This window comes from Cygnus atratus, chromosome 5, assembly GCF_013377495.2.
Source record: "Cygnus atratus isolate AKBS03 ecotype Queensland, Australia chromosome 5, CAtr_DNAZoo_HiC_assembly, whole genome shotgun sequence".
NCBI lineage: Eukaryota > Metazoa > Chordata > Aves > Anseriformes > Anatidae > Cygnus > Cygnus atratus.
The window spans coordinates 54,220,863-54,240,584 of record NC_066366.1 but is presented as its reverse complement, the minus strand read 5'-3'; the positions used below and the strand labels follow the sequence as shown (position 1 = coordinate 54,240,584).

Below are 19,722 nucleotides of genomic sequence, written 5' to 3'. Positions count from 1 at the left end.
GAAGAACATTCTCCCCCTGCAAACAATCTTACTGCAGGCATTTTTTTGTTATAGAGCATCAGTATGACCCACGGATACCTGCTCAGTTAAGTGTTTTAGATGATCATTTCCAAAGAAAACACTGATGGCCGTTTTAAACTTCTGAAGAGATTTTTAGTGCTTGATAGCACAGACTACAATTTTAAATCAAATAACTTACCTGGAAGTCAAATGTCTCATCACAGTTGAAAACCAACACAAAGCGGCCAAGCTGATGTCCAAGAGCCTTAACAGATTCTGTTTTACCAGTGCCAGCGGGACCTATTTTTGAAGTGAGACAGACATGCTTCAGTGTTTATAGTCTGAGTTATCAGTGCCCAACTATGTAATCTGCCAGCATGCTGATTCCAAAGGTCCCTGACAAGAAACCTGAAATGGTTATACTTTATTTCCCCAAAAGACTGTTTTGTTCTTAAATGTCATAGTTTAAAACATTCTGAAACCTTATATTAAAGATATAAATTAAAGAGAACAGAAGTTTATATACTTGTCTCAAGATTTTGTTGTACTTCAGTACAAACGTACCAAATGGTGATCCTCCAAGTCTTGCCTCCAGGGCTTGTGTCATTGTCAGGTAACAGCGGTCTGTAAGAGGCGTCTGTACTAGCTTATCCTGAACACCAAGGTACTCAAAACCATAGTTGAATTTGGCATTTGCCATCTGAATGGAGAGCTGTTGCAATACATCTGTCTGTTTTGGGTCAAAGTAGAACCGCATTTGGCTGAGCCACTCAAAGGATTTGGAGTTGTCGACCTTGCTTTTGATCAGTGATCTCGTAACATCTCTCTGGTGCACCAACTCAGTGATCTGGAGAATGAAACAACTCCTTAGACCACAGCAATACAAGCCATTGCTAACAAAGCCAGGAACTCTACAGCTTTTCAGATTAATGTAGTGAATTGCCATCACTCAGAAATCATGACCTACCAACAACCTCTGCCTTAAAAACTGTTGATATGGAGACAGAACTAACAAAGTTGATAGCTCTTGCTAAGTCCTAGCTCTCAGTTTGCTCTTCCATTTGTCTGTTAATCCATTACACTACTGAACGAAGTATTTTACTTGCCAGAAACTATTAAGACAAATACTCTACAACAGAGTTTTCCCTTTAAAGAGGAACAACTGAAGGTGATTCTATTCCCTGTCCCCTCCCCTCAATCCGTATCTACAATCAAAAACATACAATTATTACAGTAATGGCAGCACAGTAAGGTATTTTCTTTGGAATGAACAAGTCAGTGCCTTCCACATTTGAAATAGCCAGCCTGAGTGAACTAGGTTGTAATATGGAATCATGCAGTAAGTTGAGCAGAGTTAAAAACTGCAGCCACCTACAGGACTAGGGCTTGATGTAGGTGCTTAAATTGCATTAAACTTTTTTTCCCCCTAGAGGAAAAAAGAGAAGTCAGACTATTTGATTTTTCATTAACCTTTTAAAAAACCTCACCTCCTAACCCACAAGAGGAAATAAGGTTTTCACTTACCAAGTGCTCCAGTTTCCTTCTGCGAAGAGGTGGCTGCTCCATCAACACAGAGTCTGCCAGGACATTGAGTGTGACCTCCACGTTAGCCAGCACTGACTGGAGAGGACTGCTGTCCCCACCTCCACCCATACCGTTGAGGGCTGACTCAACATTCTCAGACCATGCAATCTGGGCTGACAGGACAACAAGCTGAGCCTGTGTAAGAAGAAGAATTCCCATCAGATAGTTTTCCTCACTGAAGTACCCAAGCTGCAATACGCTTAAGTGTTCCATACTGATACCTGGTATTTGTCAATCCAAGAGATGTAGACTGCTGGATCAATTGAAGTTGCTTTTCCAAAGATTTCTACTTCAGTAACAGATTCTGCAAGCAATTTAGCAAGGGTCACCCTCATTTCTTTCTCAACAAGAGTGAGCCACTCATTGATCTTGGGATGTTCTGTGATGGAGACAGGTGTTTTGAACAGCACCTGCAAGAATTATGTTCAAGTCAATCTATGTTCACATACTTACAGAATTTTTATTTAAAAAAGAAACACTGGAACTCTACCTCCTCTCCTTCCCGTGAGGATATTCCCAAAACCACAGAGTTATCTTCATTGAGAATAATGCTAGAAACGCCTGCAAACATCTTCTTGAAGTGTTTCTGCAGCTTAGCAACATTCTTGCTGTTTCCAATGATTTCAAGCAAGTCTTCATCACCAACAAAGTAGAACCTAATAATCATAAAATTAGATCTGTATCACGACTCCAACCATCACTTTCTATTTATTCACGCTTCATAGACAGCCACTATATGGGAATAACTGACACTCATTTCTCCAATACTGTAAGACGGCAAGAACACGTATTCGCTAGAAGAGCTCAGTTCTAAGACTTTGTCTCAGTTCACATGGTCTGTACCATATAAAAGCGTATACTTATTCCATGCTCTGGAGTATCTTCTTTACCTATCCATCCCTGAAGTACCCACAACAGTGCTTGGGATTGAATTAAGACAGGCAGAACTCCCATTCACTACCTCCTCATGTTGAATTACACTCTTATGCTTTCGTGCTAAGTGATAAACTAGTTGACAACTATGGGTTAAGTCAGAATCAATAACTTAAATACTGGACTGTGCCAGTTTAGATTCTGTCCTTCAATCATATGCCAGAATTAAGCAGTTTCAAAGAGAATCTGTAAGTTTATAGAAATCAGCTGCAATGGTTCTTTAAATAACTTCTGAATCCCATGACCAGACACAGATGATCAAGTAAAGTTTTAGTTCCACTTCCTGAGAAGCGGCTATAACTGAATTCTGTACTTCAAAGGACACAGATATACAGCTGTAACATCTTATATATACACATATATAAATATATATATATATTTATATATATATATAAATATATATATATTTATATATATTAAAACTGGCAGAGGCTTTACCTAACAGAACATTCCTGTACAGAAACATCAAGTTACTTTACTTCAAGAGTCAACTGAAGTCAACTGCTTACCGAGGGAAAGAGGACCTCTCCCTTTCTAGGTATTCTCCTAGTGCCTTCTGGATCTTTCCAAGCAAGTCTGCCAGTCTCTCTAGTGACCTTTGCACTCCTTGAATGTTAAGAACATCCATCACAAGTGGAGATTTGGACACCTTTTTCATCAGTGCCAAAAATTCAGTGCTGATGCTGCAAGTAAAATAACATGGTACAATAGTATAAATTCAGTAACCACAGGCCTACAGAATTCCAAAATTATTTGTCTCTACATGACCACTGCCCTACGGAACACAAGGCTAAATTCCCCAAATAGATTTTAATTTACCTCAAGACAACAACAACAAAATCTAGCTTCTGTGCAATGTTAAATCTGTCAATTCCACTGCTAAAGGTCTACTTTTCTTCATTTCCTGAAGAGATGCATAAAATTCTTTGATCTGATTGGAAGTGTGTGGAAGGATGATCAAAGTGACTTAAAGTGGATGAAGAAAACAGCATTTTAGGGTGAAACTAAAGGCTGCGACAACTGAAATCAGCCTGCTTTGTGCAGCCAGAAAAACCCTCAAGGTAGCTGACTGGAACTCGCAAGAAAAATCACTTAATTCCCATCTACTTCTAAAAACTCTATGCTACCCTTTTTAGTATAAACCTTTTACGGTCACAACTGTTTACAGGCGTTTCTTGCTTTGTTTGGTTGATGAACTTAAGTCTGGGCTGTAATCAAACCGGACCAGGTAAGAATACAATTAATGTTTCAACTTAGGAGAGTGCTACACTGAAGTCATGAAGTTACAGGCCTGACCATAAGATGCCCCAAGGAAGGCAAGAAAGGAAAAAAGCAATTAAAATGTTACCTCTGGAACCGTTGGGTCTCAACAGGCAGCAAGTGCTTGATGTCAGCACTACCAGTAAAGATACCCTCCAGGTAGACCCATCGCCTTTGGACGTCTATCCAGACATCAAAGAGTGCCATGATACGGTTCAGTTTATCTTCCCAGCTGAGGGCATCTTCCTCAAACACCTGAAGTTTATACACTGCATTAATATTCATTTTAATAATATTGGAAGTTTCATTGCTAATAATTGTTAGTGCAAGCAGTCATTTAATAGTAACAAAGTATGTATATGCAATTAATTATCTGTCAACCTAAACAGCTAATATAGCTTCTGCTGACAATCACGTATACTAAGCAAGACAGGAAGGCAGAGTTAAATTAAGTTACGTTGTTTGGCTTTGTTCTGCATTTTACCTTGTAGTATGGTGATAGCTTCATAGCAGACACGCTATTAATGTGCTCTTTTACTTTGTTGAAAAGGTCATCCCATCCACGAATCAAACGACATTTGTTCTGGTAATTGACCAAGTCCAGTTCATAAGTGTTCCACACTTCTCTTATCTAAAGGAAAGGATGGTTGATATACAACATCAATTATTTCTGCTTCAGCACAATAATAAAGTAGAAATGTATTAGAGTAAACAGATTTTTCTTTTTACCCAAGGATCCTGGGTTTACACTCAAGCTTTTGTTAAAAATATTGAGAATATGACACAAGTAGGTAAAACAAACAATTTGAGGGGTTTGTGCAGTCAGTGACTGCTCTTCCCAAATGTTGCATTTTTGATCAGTGAAAACTTGCACAGCTTTAAGTTTTTCCCCAGAACAGTGTTCCACAGAGTCCCAAGCACTTGTATCAACATCTTAGATTGACAGGTTTACTAGACAGGTGTCAGCCACCTGACAAAAAGGCTCTGATGTGTTACTACATGCATACATACAAGAGTTGATACTAGCCTGTTTCAAGAACTCTTCCAAAGCCATCTCTCCCTGAGCCACGAGCAGCACATCTTTGACAATTGCTTCATTTCTCTGTAAATCAACATCCCATATCTGTCCCAGGGTCAATTCTGAGACAACCCAGTTAACATGAAGCCTCTTCATTAGCTGTTTCCAGTGCCGATCTTTAAGTGCCTCTGATTTCAGCTCAATAACTAACATGTTTATCTAGAAAAGACAAGAAAGCAAGTTACGTCTTGGAAGATGAATTATACAATGCATGCATTTTATAAATGAGTGTAACTTACCTTCATGTAGCCCTTCAGAAGTCTCTGAACATACTCATAGGAGGCATACTGTCGCAAGCGGGCAGGGAAGTTTTTCAGTTGGTTCAGCAAACCATCGAGGTTTTGTCGAAGCTGTCAGTAACATAAAAGCACTGAAATATTTCTCTGGAAGTGCAGTATATATATAGGTGTACTAGTAAAAGTTAACATCTCATTTGAGAGAGATTTCTGTGAAAATATAAACCGTAATCTACAGGACAACTCTTTTAAAATTATATGTATTTGTGTAAGATGTGGTTGCTCTGTAGTTGGGAATTTAATTTTATTGGTCTGATTAAGATTTATGAAATAGCATTGTCACAGGCAGTTATAGCTTAGTGTTCCTACCACTGTCTACCCACTGACCACTGAACTAAAACTGATGCTGTTCATCCAACCATGAAGCTTCCTAAGGAGGTCCAACAGACCAGCATAGTATACATATTCTCCCTATACAGTACAATCTCGATTTCAATACTACTGGAATTTCACAGGCCCACTGGAGAATTAAGTTATGATAGAGCCTGTGAAAGATTTTTTAAGCTTAGCATGAGAAGAAATATGCTCATGAGACACTGAAAAAGGTACATAAACACTGAAAATGATCTTGAATGTGACAACTGAGTACATCTATCTCAGGAAGTCTAATTCTTAATTCACATACACTTGCAGTAGTTATATTGTTTACATATACAGTAGTGAAATACCTTGCGAGGCTGTACTGAAACCCAGGGTTGTTCTTTCATTTGATCAATCTGTTCCCAGACCTTAGAGAGTTCAGACCAGACGCCTTTGAGATCCTGCAACTCTTCTAAGGCTACCTATAGTAAAGAATGAACCAAACATCAAGAGTTAGTGATAATTTCTTCAAAGTCATTAGCATGGGGGAGTTAAACAGAATACTTTTAACATGTCAAAAACCTTCATATAGCTTGCCAATTTCTACAAAATTGCAATAGCAAGTGACCCAGATGAGATTCTTCTATCTCTGGTCACATAATAGCTTCACAAGATTAAGGCAGTCATGGACAATCTTTTAAGGCTAGAACTGGATGAGTGTGGACACCGGCACCCACAGGCTACAAGTCACTTTCTTAAATGAAGAGCGAGATGGAACTCAAACACTGTGCTGCAAGACTGACAAGGAGTTGTATGAACAGGTTATATATACCTGGACACGTTCTTCACTGCCACTGAGTAGTCCTGTATCTGTTAGTTCCAGAGCTTCTTTGGCCTTTGCACACTTCTCACGATCGTCTTTCAGCCTACCAAATTTTCCTTCATAAATGGTAAGAGCTTGAAGAGCTTCTTCTGGACGCAAGTTTCCCTAAAAATTGGATGAGATACATTAATCCAAAAACCCTAAAAGTAAGTTGAAGCTAAGTCAAAAGCAAGGACTGAATACCAAATGTTGGTCTGTCTCCTTATTTTTCTATTTCTCATATGCTGGCAATAAGGCTACATACCAATTCTGTAAGTCTATTCCCACTTTTCGACGCACTTTTTAGCTTTACTGAATACCACTGTGGGGTTGGGGGAGAAAACCCTTTCTTCTCAATCTTCCTACCTTACACCTCTTACAGAGCATTTGTTTCAGCCAAAGTTTTGTTAGTAACTGAAGCTGTCCTGCTTTTTCCACCTACGACACTTACATTGTAAGGTTAGACTTCCCTCTGCCACCCAAGATAAATAAATCAACCAACAATTTATAGTAGAACATTCACAAAAAGACTTTAACCATCACGTATAATGAAAAGCTACAGAAAAGTTTTAAAAAAACCTACTTTGTTCTCGTTAAGTTCAAAGAAACTATTTCATTTTGTGAATGAATACTAATCATCATTACTTACTGTTACGGGCTTTGTTTTCTCCCAGTCTGTTAGCAAGTCAGTTGTTCTGCTCTCCACTGCCCGATCCTCTTGAACTATCTTCATCTGCAAGTTTGCTACTTGCTGTTGAATGGCAGAATCCTTCCGACGCATGATGTCATTAAAGGCACCCCATTCTCCCTCAATGTTGTCAATGTACAGCCAAGAGGACGGAAACTGGAACCTCTGTTTCTCAAGCAACCGCTGGCCATTGCGATAAAGCTACAGGAGACGACGATTCTAAGTTAGCTTTGTCTTTCTAACTGATGTTGCAAGACTAAATACTCAACATGTTAACAAGCACTCACTACAGAGATTCCTCAGGATATGAAGTTCAAGTCTGTTCTCAAGAGAACTTGAATATCGTGACACTAAGCTTGAATATCATCTCAAGAATTAAGTCTGACCTTCTCAGAAGTAAGTACTAGGCAAGGCAACATACCTCAACTTGCTTTTCAAATTGCTTGATTTTACGTTTCAGGGATTGCACATATGTGATGAATGTCACTGCATCTGATGTGCTGGCAGTATCCACTGAATGCTGCTCCAGTTCTTGACGGGACTGTGTGGGGAAACAATTCAGTGTTTTAGAAGTCTATAATAAGTTGATCTGAAAGTGAAAAACTGGAGATGGATTCTTACCTTAGAAATCTGTGAATGGAATTCTGTCATATTCTGACCGAGCATTTGGCCAAATTTGCTGAGTACTTCCTTGTGCCAGGAGTCATACTTCAAGTTCACCTTTGATTGTACCTACAGTTGAATTGAGTTACATAATAATTAATAGCCTCGTCATTTTCTGTTATACACCCATTCTGAAGTTTAATGCATTTGTCACAACTAACAAATATAATTTCCTACCTTGCCATAGTCTATCACAACAGGTCCAAATTCCTTTCTAGTTTCTGCATTGTCAAACGTTCCTCTGGCCTTTCTTATCTGAACAAGAAGAGCTTGCCACTTATTTAGGTCTTCTCCAAGGCGGTTGTATATGTTTTCAGCCTGCATATCCCACAGACACTGGTACTGCAGCCAAACCTAAAAAGATATTTCACAATATTCATAACTTTTCCAGTATATTCTAAAAGATGCTTTTCCTTACTCATGAAAATTGTTATAAAAGAGAACTGAGAGAAAAGTCCATGTTCATTTTAGCTGTAGCATCATGCGGTGTCAGTCTCCTACCTTAACATACTGTTCCACCTCAGTCACAATTCCCATGACAGCAGAGTACGACTCCTCCAGGGCGGCAGGGCCATCAGGCATCCGTGTCAATGCATTACGATAGAACTTCTCTTCCTCAGACAGCTCATAATGCACTCCAACCTGAGAACCACATGCGATATACATGAATTTCTAGCGTACTCACAGTGATCCTACAGCAACACACTAAGATGCTGAACACAATTAAGTGCAAAGTGAAAGTAATTGCTCAGACCTTAGATACAGTTTCATTACACCTACCTGATATCTCTGACTTTGAATTCTTGGTAGTGACAGGATTACCATCTTCCAAGAAAACATTTCCTGGTAAAGTTTGTATCTGCACTCTTCAATTGGTGGATTCAAGTATATCACCTGGTTGGTTATTCGTAGCTCATGTACAATGTTCTGCAGAAACAGTGAACACACTCAGTTTTACTGCAAGCCACTACAACACACACATTGACAAGAACTTTGGACTTCATGAAGTAGCACACTTCTAAAAAGCAAGTAGCTCTTTTATGGCAGAAGGCAAGTATTCCTCCAAAGCCAGATGAAGAAAAAAATATTTATCTCCCATAAAAGGCTCATATATAATTACTGCATTACGTAACTCCCAATGAAGAAAAAACCACCACCATACCCCCAACAAAAACACCAACCACTTACTTTGATCTTGGGTTCTCCCCCAGGTTTATGGCTCACTTGAGGAGCATCTGTATCCATGTCAACTTCTGCTTTGTCATCTGCTTGTCCAAGAAGAACTTGGGTCCAGGCCCTCAGCCCAGCTTGCAAGCGAACACCGAGGATTCTTTCAATCTAAGGAAAGTAGGCCACATTGGAGGAAAAAGCTTCATATTACTGCATAAGGATCCCCACTGTCAAGATACTCTGATACCAGGCATGCTACGGAGCCTTAAAGATCCAAGCACTCCTTTACCAAGTAATTAAAAAGAGTTTTGGTAGGTTTTTCAGTCAACATCAATTCAAAGCTTCCCCTGCCCTCCTGGACTTTAATGGAATTAAGCAATTTTAACTGCTTTGCAGTTGACCTAGTGTCCAACAACCTGAAACTTAACAAGCAGTACCAAGCACTATTAAGGCAAATAATCTTCACTATCAGCGTAACAAATCTTCTCTATCCTTTATCTACCTTGCTCCTACAACAAGGAGCTCTTCTAGCTTTCTACACAGTTGAACTATACCAATCCTTTTTCTTCAAAGGAATAATTTCCCCTTGAATTCATTGATCCCAAAAGAGAACAGCTGCAAACAAAGAGATCTGGCATCTTCTAAATATATACTACTCAAACCTACCTCCATATCCAACTTATTGACCCAGATCGGCAAGTTTGAATATGAATGGAGATTTAAGTCATCCACAGCTTTCTGAACCCTGTTCAAGATTTCAGAGAAAGTCTTGTGATCATACATGCATGTTTCCAGTGATCTCACTTCCAGGTCTATTTTCTCTTCAATAATGAGCAGATCATCCACCTAAAGAAGCAGTTTAAGAAAAAACAGAATGCTTAGTTTGACAGGTTAGATACAATGATATCCAAGCAGAAATGGTTAGTCACTTCTCTTTACTTGGATACAGCAAGATGATCAAATTTAGTAGCACTAAAACATCCATTCAGTTGGACAATTTGTGCCAATTCAGTCAGCTACTTAAACAAAGAGCTACAGAGACTATATTGAGCTGGCCATCAGCTATCAAATTCCACTTTTGGTTAACAACTCATTACTGAAGTACGAATGTAAAAACAATTGCAGTAATTTCAATTTTTTGAAAGATAAATAATAAAACAAACCTTTTCCTGGAAACTGAAGACAGTCTCGGCCAAACGTTGCACATATGGATCAAGTTTGTATGACTCCCACACGAGTGCAATACCTTCTGCAATCAAAGCCTGAACCTCTTTCTTCAGACCAGCAACCAGAAGTGAAATAGTGTTACGCTCTTCGACTTTCTCACATGTTCGCTCATACGTGCGGACACTTTCAATGAGAGAAATGGCAAATGGATAAAGCTGGTTTGCTTGGTGAGCTTTGTTGACAATTGCTAGTGGAACACGGAAACCCAGCCACTTCAGGTTTCGCACTTCTTTGGAAAGTGTAATTATTTCTGGAAGGAAGTTGACTTTCAGTTTCAGGACGTTTCCAGTTCGACCTCTAACACGAGTGCTTTCAATGGTGAAAATACGGCCAGACACACCGAGGTTGCGTTGCTGAACTTTTCTTGCCCAGTCATCAAAGATCTCTTGAGTGTTGAGCTTCATGCGAAAGCTATCTCCATCTTGCTTTAGTTTCTGACCTTCTACATGATTCTCCCAACCCTTACCGAGGACATCCTCAACACGCTTCATGTAAGCAGTGAGCTGTCTGTCAATTTGTTTTGCCCAAATTATAGACCCAGACACTGGAGGCAAGTCACGAACATGACTCATTTTACAAGCTTGACTTTGGGGGTATTGTACTTTAAATTTGTCATGAAGAGACTCAATATCATCTTTCACACGCTGGATCAGTTGTGTTTGATATTCACGAATGGCACCTCGAATGTGAGGCCTGACAAACAAGGCATTAAACCGAGAGAAGATTCTGAACATTTCATTGGCATTCTTTGCTGTACCAAGCTGGTCTCTCAAACGGGCAGTTATCCTTGTTTCAACCCTATCAATTCTTTCATCGTATCGCTTCATTGCTGCCTCCCAGGCTTCTGTACCTTCTTTGGAAACATCTAACCCATCTACTTCCTTAACATTCTCATAAGCGAGATTGACTTCTTCAATTGCATTAGCATCTGCAGCATCAAAAAGTACTTCTGCTACTTTCATATCTTGAGGTTCTGGTACCTCTCCTTGATTTTGCTGGGCAACAGCAGTTACCTGCATTAAAAATTACGGTTTAAGTGAGTTAGATGCCTCAAAATTTGCCTAGAAATAGCTAAGCACAGTCTGTTCTAATAAGCATTGCAAAAACCTAACAAATTAGTATGCAAATCCCTAGCAAATTTTAGTAATGTCTCAGATTTAAGTTCACTAAGGAACAGGACAAAACAGTCACTTTATAAACTTCCACTACTGTGTAGCACAGTCTTCATTTTCCGCTATGCTTTAGCCAAGCTCATATACGCATACATACACACACTAATTAATCTCCTCTTATTGTAAGTGTGGACTTGCTGTGTCTGTTAACATGAGCATGGTCACATAGTATGTGAAGTATGGCAGAGTTAAAACTAAGCCTATTAGCGAGGGGTCATAAACAGACCAGTTTGGGAAGCAGAAAGTGAAACTGAATGTTACGTTAGTTTCGTATTGGGGAATTTTAAAGCTACAGTGAACATGAAGTTTTTGGAAATTAAATCCACTTTCTCCTCTAATTTGTAGAGATGTTTCCTGCATTTATACATAACTTGACTTCTATAGAAAGAAGACCAAATCTGCAGGACTAGCATCTGCCAGACTGTAACTGAAGTTTCATTTCTCCTCCCTTGCTACTCTTCTGCAGAGTTTTAGTAGCACAATCCAATAGGACTGAATGTTAAGATAGCCCATAAAACAGAATTACTACAGTTGGGGAAAAATGAACATTTGATACCTAGATACCAGCATTTACAGTCATCTACTTCAATACAGCCCTCCCCTTTCTCTGCATAATAAAATATTGCCTGCAAGCAAAAAGGGACATAGCTTTTCTGTCTGGTAACAATCAAGATTACCTGAGGCCGCAAGACTCTCACAATAACTGCCCTCAGCTGCTCATGCTGACGCCTGAATTTCCTCATTTGATCAAGACGAGACTGGAGTTTCCTATGAGCAGGATTGATACGCCACACCATCTTCAGGTTCTCTTCCCTTTTTCTTTTTACAATATCTCTCAGCAGAACTTGTAGCTTCTCATATTCATCATCCCAGGTTTGGAAAACTTCAAAGCATGCAACCATTACCTGAAGAAAGTTTTAGGATAAAAACTTTAGCTCCCAAATGAAATACTTCCTTATAATCACTACTCGCTGCAAAAATAAAGCTGCTAGCATTGTGAAAACCATAAGCATACCTTTTCAAACTCTTCATAGGCAACATGCATCAGTTTTCTGGTTCCCAACACTTTAAGTAGCTGAGAGCTCAGATCTCTTGATATAGCTTCCACTAGACGCAATGCCCTTTGAATTGGGTATTTTGTGTTTCTGATTTTTCTCAAATGGGTAAATATTGCAACAAGGGCCTGCCTTATTTTGTCCAGCTCGGTAGCTGACAGCAAGTCATTCAGTGGAAAGTCTTTCATCAGTGGATTATAGTCATTCACAGTTTCCAGAGCCTGTTTTAGGCCTAAATGTAACAGAAAAGATTTTGACTTAGAACTTTTCATTTCATTAATCCAATCTGTACAAGACAGTAACTTTAACTAGACCAACTTTACACAGCAGTGGTCTTTGTACCACAATACTCAAGTTTTGTAACAAGTTAATTTCCACAGGACATTTGTGAAAAATCTTATTGAGCAGACATTTTACCTGTGTCTGTATCAAAGCTGACAGTCGCGTGGAAACGTTTGCCATGTTTTAGAATATCCAGAGTTAAAAGAACTTCTGGACTCTCACGTTTTTCCTGAATACGATACAGAGCACGTTCCAGGTTTAACCAGAAACTTATCTCCTGTAATGCAGTGCCCGATGCAGGATCTCGATCGAGTTTGGTCACCTTAAAAATAAAAAGAAAGAAAAAAACAGGGAGTGAGGAAGGGAGAAAAACATTTTATTTACATGCTTCAACTGTAAAAGCTTTCTCTATTACTAAACGCAATTGAGACCCATAACATCTAGGTTCTAATATTCAAACAGCAGTAAATTTTGGCAGTCATTCTGTGAGAAGTATAGGAATCGCAGTACAAGAGTCAAGGTTTAATTCCAGTGGTCTTAAAGGTTGTTTTTTAAGACCTTCATGTACAATCTTCAGCATGGCCTAAAAAAACTACCTCTCCACTTTCCTGATCAACATCTGTATTTTGATTAATGACAGATGAGCCAAGCAAGAAAACAAATGTTTTATCCTCTGGAGTAAGCAAGGGCACTGCTTTTTCAGGAGCACTAGGTGTTTACTGTGCCCATGAAGAAAAAAAATTCTGAGATGCTCTTTCTGAGTGACAGTAGAAGAACAGCAGAGTTCTTCTGAAAAGTAACAGGCAAGAGTATAAGAAATGAGATAGGAGTAGAGCAACTGTTGTGAAGTGTTTGTGGATGCACCTGGAGAAATAACAAAACAAAACTAAAAAACAAGTCCTGTTTCTCTCAACCTGCTGAACAGATTTGAGGAATGGTTACAGCCTTCACCAGGATACTGCCAAGTTACTTAAGTCTGTTTATTCCAGTAGAGACAAAACAGTTCTCAACTATTTGCAGAAGAATTTAGACCAGACTCTTAAATTTAGACTAGGCTTAGTCTAGTCTAGAATTAGACTAGAGTCTTTGGTGGCTCATAAAACTGGTCTCAGATCTCCAGAGTATCCTGCAAGGAGCAATATTTTACCACTTAAACTGTGAAGATACTTGGGGGAATTTTTCACAGTACTACAGAGCAGTTCCTACCACATAGTCCGGCACTTGTCTTGTCTACCTTTTGTATCTCTCTAATCCAGCGATTGACTCCAGACTGTAGCTGATTGAGGAATAACGGATCCTCAGCCTTCTCGCCAAAATCTGTAACTTTTGGTTTTTCTCCACGTTCATAACACTGCTTGGCAACATTAGTAATGGTTGCATGAATTGGCAGACTAATCTCTGGAATCTCAATATTCTGCTGCAGATGCAAGAGGCCCATTTCAAGTTCTGCAATCTTCTTCTCAACTGAAGGAGCCATCTTATCACCATCCCTGAAAGAGCATAGGTATTTCCATATAAGAAGCCAAACCAAAAACCTTACATGACACATTTGAGTCATTTAAATTATTTCCCCAGGGTCAGCAGCAGCTTCATATGCAACTGTGTGCTTAAACAATTTCACATACAACTTGGCTTGAAGAGTCACTGTCTTATTTTTTTCATTGATGGTAAATGAAAATGTAAATGATGATTGATTTTTTTCATTCATGGTAAAACCACTGTGGTGGTTTTACTCGGGAGGGCTTGGAGGGAGTCCTGATGCGGTGCCAGTATTGAGCAGCAGTAGACACAACACTGGTGTGACACCAGTGCTGTTCTAGCTACAAGTGCAGAGCACAGCACTGTATGGGCTGCTGCAGGGAAAGTTAACTCCATCCCAGCCAGACCCAGCACAACACCTACTTCAATTCATTAGCAGAGAAGTGCAGTATTTACATTGAATTACCTGTCTGCTTTGCCAGATTCTCTGATATAGGACTTGAAAAAGGGAGCAACGGCATTGCTAATGAAAGAGTGTAATGTTTCATACGGAGAATCTTCACTGAGAGTGAGCACTCTCAGTTGGGAAGACACTGGTTTGTCGGCATCAATCACTGGTGTACGCTTAATGAACGCCAGGCTACAGAACAGAGAAGAGAGTTACCATTTGAAACATAGAGACAGAATAGCTTTAACCTGACTGCAAGCTTCATTCACAGGAGGTAAATGCTAACCTCCATTATCATATTTTATAATCTTGCTTCTGAGAGACTTGAAAACAAGTCTTCCAATGAATACATCTTTATACCTCAGTATTCAGCTGAACTTAGCTGTCAACAAGCACCCTGCAGTATGTGCATGTTAGAAGCGCACGCCTTAAGAAGCTTCAGGGAGGAAAGTGACATGGAATGGTTAAACAATAACAAAAGATTACAGAAGCCCAGATGTATGTATGTTTATAAGTATACTGATTAAATAAGCCCATTTCCTTTGTGTATCTTTGTATATTTAACCTCAAGGCTATTAGTTCTAAAGTCCATTCCTTTCAGCCTCATGGTACACCCTTGTTTCATCAGAGCCTCCCCCTTGGAAAGCTACTACCCCACCCAAATAAGCACACTGCACAAAGCATGAGGTAAATACTAATTATCAGTCTGTGTAGGTTTTGCTTTTACTGGGCAAGAATGTCAAGATCTATTTTACTAACTCACCTGTTTGATTTTATTCCATAATGAATATCAGTGCTGATACTGTAGGAAATGAACTCTTTTTCTTCTTCTCCTTCATCTCCCACATCCTCTGCAAGAAATACGCTATGTTAAGATATATTTTATTTCTAAGGCATCTGTCACCCCCTCTCAAACATCTTCTGCTGCAACCAGGCAATTTTCTAACCTTTAATTCCTACATCACCTTATACAAAATAGCCGATGTTAAATTTCGCTTTGCAATATCCCTCAAATTCAGGATGGGTTCCCTGGTTTTCTAGCACAACTCCGTTAAATTGTTCAGGTTGCTATAAAAAAAGATTAAACATTACAAGCAAATTATAATCCACATTCTACTTATAAAGCAGAATGAAATTTTCTGCAGTACAGAACATGCACTTATTTGCAGAGATATGCTGCCAGGATAACTACAATTCAGTGAGAACATTAAACAAATACTTTTTCCTTTTATAGGCTGCTTTGTTTTTTCAGACATTTTCTTTGAAAGTGTTTTGGAAATTAAGTCAGAACAAAAAAAACAACCAAACAACCCATAGGAAGTAGTCGGGCGTTAGTAGAGCCAACGTATCACAGATGATGTAATTACTGGGGATGCGGGGAGCTGTGCTGCAATGCAGAGATTTCAGTGCAGAAGGTTACTCCCTGTTGGGAGACACACCCTGACTGGACGCGTTACACTGGACTCTCATTCTGCTCCGGTTTCATTTGGCACTTCATACAAGACGTATTCTCAGGCTGTCATGTTTGCGATCCCAAGCAGCAGAAGCCTGATCACAGACACTACAGGAACCCTTGTGAAAGCTGTCGACAGGCTGTGTAGCAAGCGATATCACCTAACATTTTAACTACTTAGAAATACAGCTTCTATTTTGCTGCATTCATAATCAATAATTTGCTTCATACTATCTATTCCTTGAACAAATTTTGACAGAAATAGTTTTTAACAGTGTCAGGGACAACTAGATCTCCATATGATGCTGCACATTCTGAATACCGTTAAGTTTGATGGGGTGTCTGTGGGGGTCTTCCGTCACGAAATGCACTTTTGCCAAATAACTGCTATTAATCCAGAACATATTGATGGAAATGGCTTCTGCCCACAATGTACTAGTATTCGGCTTCTAGAACACGCAGTAAAGGTTTCAATACGCTTTTAATCACAGATTTGTGAAAATAAGCCTAGAGCTAACTGATCACCACTGCATCATTACTTCCAACCCAAACTAAAGATTACCAACCTCATGAGCCTGACATAAGAAAACTTCAGAGATCATTGCATAGCCTCTTAACGCTCAGTGGACTTCCTTTAAATCTTGCTAAATGCTGCATCATGAGTTCATAAAGTTTGTTTTTCTTCTCTAGAAAATTCTAGTTATCCCTACCAAAATAGAAGTCTCAAACTTTAGAATGGGACGGAGGACAATCAACGGAAACAGTTATAACAAAGACAGGATATTTCAAGCAACATCTTAAATTCATCTTAAGTGGAAGAACCTTCTCTAAGCTTCCCTTGATGCGCAGAAACTGCAGGGATGCATCCTGTATCTTACAGTGTGGCTGCTGACGTGCTACGCAACGCAACGTGAAGTATGACTGCATTAAAATTTGACGCGCATCTGCAAGGACCGAACCAACAGCACGCTTGGAGTAGAGATCCAGAAATTTAATGTTAAAATTTTGCAAGCTCAGACTGGTGGGCATGCAGCCAAATACAGATTGCAGGTTTTGTTTAACAGTAAATGCCTGTGTTATGAATGAATTCTACTTTATTGGTGTTCATCAGCCTGGATTCTGCAACAAGGACTGCCTATTTAGCGGCAGATTTGTTGACAAATTTCATAAAGAGTCATTTCTGAAGTAAATGGAGCGTGTAAACGACAGAAACGTCAGTCAGAGCCAGCTTTGCTGCGGTATTTAACGTAGCATTTGCCGAGATTTCCAATAAGCGTTTACAAGCAGCACGCTCAGCAGCCCTCGCTGACTAAACAAAGACGTGCAGGGCCTCCACTAGGCTTTAGGAACCTGGGAGTCTTGCTAATTACCCACAGAGGGGCACTTTCTGAGGGCCGATTCAGCCCCCCAGCCCGGTTTGCTCTGCCAGCAGCAGGCTACCGGTGCCACCAAGGAGCCCGAGCAGAGGGCAGGCCGCAGGAGCGGCGCCCGGGGCCTACTGACGAAGCATTTCTCCCAGGCCAGCCCGCTGTGGCGGCGCCCATCGCAGCCCCAGCCCCGGCACGGCGCCGGAGAGCAAGGGGCGCAGCGCAAGGTACGCGGCCAGGCCCCGCCGCCCTGTCAGCCGCCGGGCTCCGCCAGACCCTTCCCTTCCTCCCCCGGCCCCTCCATCCCCTCGGCGGGGCGCCGCCGCCATTTTGTGAGCGCGGCGGCCGCGGGCCCTCGGCTCACCTTTGAGGGTGGAGCGCTCCACCAGCACGGTGTGGACCTGCGGGTCGGAGAGGAACTTGCGCATATGCTCCACGGCGCCTTTCTCCTCCAGCGCCGCCTCCAGCACCGCCGGCGCTTCGCCGCCATCCTCCAGCAGCAGCGGCACCAGCTTGCGCAGGTGCTTCTGCAGCACCGCCACGTCGGCCACATTCTGTACGGCCGAGCCCGACACCTCCATGCCGCCTTCCTCGCCGCCGGGGCCGCCGCCCCCGCCGCTGCCGGAGTCGGACATGCCGAGGCAGGAGGCAGGCAGCCGCGCTCCGCCCGCTTCGCCACCGCCCGCCGCGCTCCGAGCGCCGCCTCGCCGCCGCGGGGGAGGCTGGGGCGGGCGGGCCGACACGCCCCGGGGCCGGGCCGGGCTCAGGGCTCCGCTGCGGCTGGCTCCGGGCCTCGGAGGAGGCTGCCGAGCTGCCTGGCTCCGCTCCCCGGAGGTCCCCGAGCTGCCCCCGCGGGGCGCTGGGACGCCGGCCGGGCTGCGAGCGGGGAGCTGGAGGTCGGGCTTCGCAGGGCGGCGGCTGCTTTGCTTCCCCTCCCTCCTCTGTGCTTTAACAGGAATCACCAGCGAGTGTTGTGTTCTTTTGTTCGAGTTACTTATTCTGAGGGGAAAGCAGGCCGCGCGTGCCGATGCGAGGACAACAGAAGGGAAAACCCTTCCCGGGCCAGCCCAGCACTGTACTGCCACTGGTTCACCTGGAAGCTGAGGTGTTCAAATAGAATAGAAGTGGCTGGGGTGGAAGGAAGCTTGGAGATGACCCAGTTCCAACCCTCCTGCCCCAAGCAGGGATGCCACCCACAAAATCAGGTTTCCCAAGGTCCCATGAACTTGGCCCTAAACAGACCCAGGGATGGGGTATCTACAGCTTCTCTGGGCAACCTGTTCTAGTGTCTCACCACCCTCATGAATTTCTTCTTTATACTCAGAGGGTAGGTTTAGATTAAAGCCATTACCCCTTGTCCTATCACTACACTCCCCCATAAAGTGTCCCTGTAGACCCCTTTTAAATACAGCAAGGTCCCAATGAGATTTCCCTAGAGCCTTCTCTTCTCTAGACTAAATAACCCCAGGTTTCCCAGCAATTCTTCATAGGAGAGGTGCTCCAGCCCACTGATCATCCTCATGGGCCTCTTCTGGACCCTGTATCTGAACCACTAATCCAGATTCTGTTGCCAAACAGTTTCCCGAAAGCATAGGACAGAGAATACCAAATGAACACACTGATGAATGAGACTTTTTTTCAGAATTTCATTTTTGAAAACCCTTAATCTTCCTTTACCACTGTCACATACATGCTTGCTTATCAGATGAATCCAGCTCACTGTCACAAAGATGGACAATCCTGTTCCTCCTTGCCCAGTCTAGTCTCCTCCCTTGCCTGGTCCTGGCTCACAGTTGCTGCTGGTTTAGCAAACAGAAAGTGAAAGGAGAACATGCATGGGAGAGGGGAGGTGGCAGTCAAGTTCCAGAGCAACTCCCCAGATCCCAAAGCACATTGGAGGCACGGGTTGACCACAGACTGAAAACTCCACTTCTTGTTTCTATGGAGGTGGAGAAGGGGAAATCCCCCCCCCCCGAAAAACAAACAAACAAACAAACCAAAATTCTCTCATTCTCCTCATGCATCTCCCCAGGTGGACACAGAGGCCCTCACAATGTACAGAAACCCTCACACTCAGGATCTGTTCAAGATGTGTACAGAAAGCCCAGCCACATACCCCAGCTCTTCTGTTTCAACCCCCCCCAAAACACGCATATGCTCAGTACGCTCCTAAGGGGTTTAGGAACCCAGTGTATCTTGGAAAAAACAGTGATTTCTGAAGTAATACAAATCTCAAAACTTTCTTCTCTAGAAGGAAAACGATCAATTCATCAACCAATTTTCACACACAAGCACCAGAACTAATACATGTAATCCATCCAAAACTGCTCAAAAACATTTAAATTTTCACTTCTAAAACCCTTTTTATTAGAAAGGTAAACTTTATTTTTGATGAAAAAAATAGT

The 19,722-nt window shown here is 41.6% G+C and overlaps 1 protein-coding gene across 1 annotated transcript in view; it reads right to left on the bottom strand.

Annotated features, from left to right (window-relative positions):
- Nucleotides 1-18,026, bottom strand: part of DYNC1H1 (dynein cytoplasmic 1 heavy chain 1) — a 44,484-nt gene extending 26,458 nt beyond the window's left edge. The window contains exons 1-28 of the mRNA XM_035551325.2: nt 17,682-18,026; nt 15,261-15,348; nt 14,516-14,689; nt 13,805-14,060; nt 12,706-12,892; nt 12,249-12,520; nt 11,911-12,138; nt 9,998-11,074; nt 9,501-9,680; nt 8,853-9,002; nt 8,445-8,591; nt 8,166-8,306; nt 7,842-8,018; nt 7,623-7,733; nt 7,423-7,542; nt 6,963-7,202; nt 6,284-6,439; nt 5,820-5,933; nt 5,095-5,205; nt 4,805-5,014; nt 4,262-4,408; nt 3,866-4,032; nt 3,027-3,200; nt 2,075-2,240; nt 1,806-1,994; nt 1,525-1,719; nt 565-847; nt 200-300 (exon numbers count right to left, since the gene is read on the bottom strand). Coding sequence (XP_035407218.1) covers nt 200-300; nt 565-847; nt 1,525-1,719; nt 1,806-1,994; nt 2,075-2,240; nt 3,027-3,200; nt 3,866-4,032; nt 4,262-4,408; nt 4,805-5,014; nt 5,095-5,205; nt 5,820-5,933; nt 6,284-6,439; nt 6,963-7,202; nt 7,423-7,542; nt 7,623-7,733; nt 7,842-8,018; nt 8,166-8,306; nt 8,445-8,591; nt 8,853-9,002; nt 9,501-9,680; nt 9,998-11,074; nt 11,911-12,138; nt 12,249-12,520; nt 12,706-12,892; nt 13,805-14,060; nt 14,516-14,689; nt 15,261-15,348; nt 17,682-17,952 — 5,832 coding nt within the window. The 5' untranslated portion in view covers nt 17,953-18,026. The remainder of the gene's footprint in view (nt 1-199; nt 301-564; nt 848-1,524; nt 1,720-1,805; nt 1,995-2,074; nt 2,241-3,026; nt 3,201-3,865; nt 4,033-4,261; nt 4,409-4,804; nt 5,015-5,094; nt 5,206-5,819; nt 5,934-6,283; nt 6,440-6,962; nt 7,203-7,422; nt 7,543-7,622; nt 7,734-7,841; nt 8,019-8,165; nt 8,307-8,444; nt 8,592-8,852; nt 9,003-9,500; nt 9,681-9,997; nt 11,075-11,910; nt 12,139-12,248; nt 12,521-12,705; nt 12,893-13,804; nt 14,061-14,515; nt 14,690-15,260; nt 15,349-17,681) is intronic.
- Nucleotides 18,027-19,722: the final 1,696 nt, after the last annotated feature.